General features: G+C 47.1%; 1 protein-coding gene across 1 annotated transcript; it reads left to right on the top strand.

Moving 5' to 3' along the window:
* Nucleotides 1–1,152: 1,152 nt before the first annotated feature.
* LOC9652967 lies at nt 1,153–3,636 on the top strand (the record flags this gene model as incomplete). Its single annotated transcript, XM_024668213.1, has 7 exons — nt 1,153–1,206; nt 1,293–1,304; nt 1,888–1,927; nt 1,975–2,678; nt 2,746–2,808; nt 2,856–2,930; nt 2,977–3,636. Coding segments are annotated over exons 1-7 (1,608 nt in total), but the record flags the coding sequence as incomplete, so codon positions are not given.
* Between the last annotated feature and the right edge of the window lie 20 nt (nt 3,637–3,656).

Here is a 3,656-nt window from a genome sequence, read left to right as displayed (position 1 = left end):
ACTTTTATTGATTGAATAAAGGGTGTAATGGGTATTTTCCTTTTATATTTAAACTTTATAAATTGTTTCTTAAGTTATTTACTTTGGTTGCTTATAATTAATGATAAAGACACCACTACCTTTGCAGCTCCTTATGCCAATTCATCTATCAACCCCACAATAAAACTTACACTTAATTTGTGGCCATTTACCTATAGGGCCTAACATGATTGCAATTTAGGGCATTTTGTCATTCCATATACCACAAGCCAAAATTCCCACCTCATAAACCAGAATTCTGCAAGCAAGGAAATTCATTGCTCCATTTCTCCAGAGGACAAAGATGATACCTAGTGTCTAAAGCACTACTCATGCCAAAAATTCTAATATATGCCTCTAATACCATGTGAAGAGAAACTAGCCTCTTCTCCTAACACTTTGAAGAAAGACAGAACTCCAACAACAAGCAGCTCTCAAAAAAAACTAAAAACCTTAAATTGAAGGAATGTGACTCAAGCCACGTGGCTGACTCTAACGGTAGGACAGGATGGCATTGGTGGCTGCTACATTCTCTACTTTGGTGGCAGGAAGACCCTTTACTCACCACCTCCAGAGGGATGAGCACACTTATATAGAAACTGTAAAATAACAAAATTGTGGCTACATTTTCTCTTGTGTTTATAATCACCGGGCCGTCGGATGAAGATCGTGCGGTCCCTGACGATTCTAGGGCGAATCCCTAACCCTAGCCAATATATAGGTTTCACGATAGGGTTTCAACAAGCAAAATGGACGAGGAATTGGCTAAGGTGGAGGCTCAAATCGGGCTTCTTGAGCCGCAGATCCAAGCGGCTGGGGAATCTTTTCTCTCAGCCTTTCAGAGTGGCAATCATTCTCTGGCGGAATATTGGCTGAAGGAGAAAGAGCGGCTGCAAAAGAAGGAAGAGCACCATTACATTGGAGGAGGAGGAGTTCCTTCTTCCGCAGCTGTTCTTTTTCCTTCCGCAGCTGTTCCGCAGCTTCATTCTTTGTGTATTTCTATTTGGGGCGTTTTGCTGTGTGTCGTGGATTATGTGTGGTTCCATGTGGCTCTGGCTGCTTTCGGCCATGGTTAAGGATTTTGCCAGAGGTAGCTTCAATTCGCTTTTGTTTTGGGTTGCCGGAAGTGTGACTATGGTGGCTTTTGGCTATGCTGCCGGTGGACGCATGCTCCCTTGTGCATCTTTGGTCGTCCTTGTATGGCTATGGCTGTTGAGACCCTGGTTTTTTCTTCTAGATCTAATACTAACTTTGTTTTGTTCTGAATGTTGCAGTGCGCGGATCTGGTAAGCAATTGCGAAAGCCCTTTGTTTCCTATCCCCATTTTCTGTCCAGTTCTTGGTATTCCATTTGTCCAGTTCTGGATGCTACTTTAATGCTGTCTGTCTAGTAATAGTTGGGTGTCTTCTCTTTGGGATAACTGGTATGTTTTTCGGCCTGACACTAGAGTTTGCTCAGTTCTGCTCACAAGTCTGTGCGTTCCTCCAAAGCCCCCTTGTTTGCTTTTCATGTCTGTCTTGTGTTTTACTTGGTCATTCCCCGATGCCTTTTCTTTCAAATTTCGTCGCTGCTAATCTGGTGGCCCTCTCTGTCGAGACCCCTTAACCTCTCAGATCTGTGTTGCGAAATCCCTGACCATAACCACACATGGAAGAGATGACTAAGGATCCCTTTCTCCTCTCCCGCAGCAGCCTCTCTTTCACCCGGAGCAGCAGCAACTCTTTATCCCGGAGCGGAATCTGTTTCTTTCTTTCTGTGTGGATATCTGGTAATCTCCGCATCCTTGTGGTCATTCTCACCCCTGTTTGCCCTTTGGCTGTGTTTAATTCTGTGGCCATTCCTCCATAAACTATATTGTACCTCTCACAGCACCAGCGCGGACTTCCTCCAGCCGATTTTGACGTGCCTGGTAAAAATGATGTCTAGGGGACTGAATGCCATAATTTTTTGTTTCAGACAAGATCGCCTGGGCCAAGAAGCTGGACGAGAACCTGACCGCAGATTTTACTGACGATGGCATTGACTGGACAAGCCATGCGACTTTTCGTGAGCTCCATATTCCCGCTTTCTCTGGAATGGATGGCAGTCAAACATACATGTACATGGGTCGCTCACTCTTCAAGGAGATAGAAAGTTTCGTATCGGGCTTGAGACACGGCGCTTCGGATAAGCACAACAAACCTCCAGGTGTTATTACTGGAACTCCGGGGTCTGGGAAAACCACTGCTCTTGCTACTGTGGCGGGATATCTTCGGAAACTTTGGAAGAACACCTCCAAGAAGGTCGTCTTTATCAATGGCGAAGATTTCGTCGACAACCCCTTGAGGACAATGTGGCTGGCTCTTTTGCTGAGCTACATAAACGACCTTCCAGCCGAGCTTTCGTACCAGGGGTGGACCTTGAAAGTATTAGAATCTTGGATCCTGTCGAGATCAGAGCAGCTTTACTTTCTGGTGGACGAGTCCAACGCGTTTGACACCACGCTGAAGAGAAAACTGGGGGCTGCCAGCGCGGAAAGAAGGGACGAGGCTTACCATTCTATGATGACGATGCAACTGCAGTACGTCGTTGTCTACTGCTCGTCCGTCGGACCTCTGTGGAGGAGCAGAGTAGTGAGCGACAAAAGCCCTCCGTACATGTTAGTCACAGGTGGTTACAACGTAAGTGGCGACTACTTTCCAACACCGGTGTGGGGCTAACTTGTGTGCTTTTCCTTTTATCCAACAGGCTGAGGAACTGCAAGCATATTGCGAACACGAGGTTCGTCTTGCCGGGGAGCTTCAACCGGAGGTGAGCATCCGTGTTTTCCTTTAAAGCCTATTAATGGTTTGGAGTAGGAGAATCCGATTGTGGCGTATTGCAGGCTTTCCACAAAGCAAGAGCACCGGAAGTTGAATGCGAAGCGCATTAAGGTAAATGAAATGTGTGATTTTATGGCTTACCGACACGATGAAGCAGGTTGATGGATCTGAAGAGGAGCTGAATTTGTCCGACATGGAGCTCTGCTCGGAATTCAAAAGTGAGACTGGCTGGGTTCCCAGGCTTGTCGCTCATTACGGGACCGCGATGCTACGGATGACGTACCAGATGTACGAAACTGGCGTGGAAGAGTATATCCAAGAGGCGGTCAAGAACCCATCTCGCTGGAATTGCTTCATAGCTGTGGTCGGCGGAGTGGACACGATTAGAACGGTGTTGCCAGACGCGCTAGACACTCGATGCTTCTACGTGGATGCAGAGACAGAAACAGGAAAATGTCTATCAGATTCTCTGCGTGCGCGCACTATGGCGCTCATCACCGAGACTCTGCGGTACGCGTCCGACTTGGAGGCTAGGATGGGCATCGGCCAATGGACAGGGCTGATCCGGCACGACGACAACAGTGCTCGGGTTGGGTGGAACGCAGAAATGGCAACTCTCATTTTCATCAAACACTATGGTATCGTTATTGACACGGAAGGTCTGCAGCTTAACTTCAGACCTGAAGTGGTTGTCAGATTCGAAGGTGATTTCTCTCCCCAATTTCTGCTCGCGGACAATGTTTCTCGTTTCTTCCCACCTGTGAAGTTCAACCACACGGGAGTTGATTGCCTTGGATCAAACAAAGAAGCACGTTTTGTGGGTGCAAATAGCGACTG

This window comes from Selaginella moellendorffii, unplaced genomic scaffold (assembly GCF_000143415.4).
Source record: "Selaginella moellendorffii unplaced genomic scaffold, v1.0 SELMOscaffold_648, whole genome shotgun sequence".
NCBI lineage: Eukaryota > Viridiplantae > Streptophyta > Lycopodiopsida > Selaginellales > Selaginellaceae > Selaginella > Selaginella moellendorffii.
Note: the sequence above shows the minus strand (reverse complement) of the source record. Positions and strands in the feature narration are given on the sequence as shown.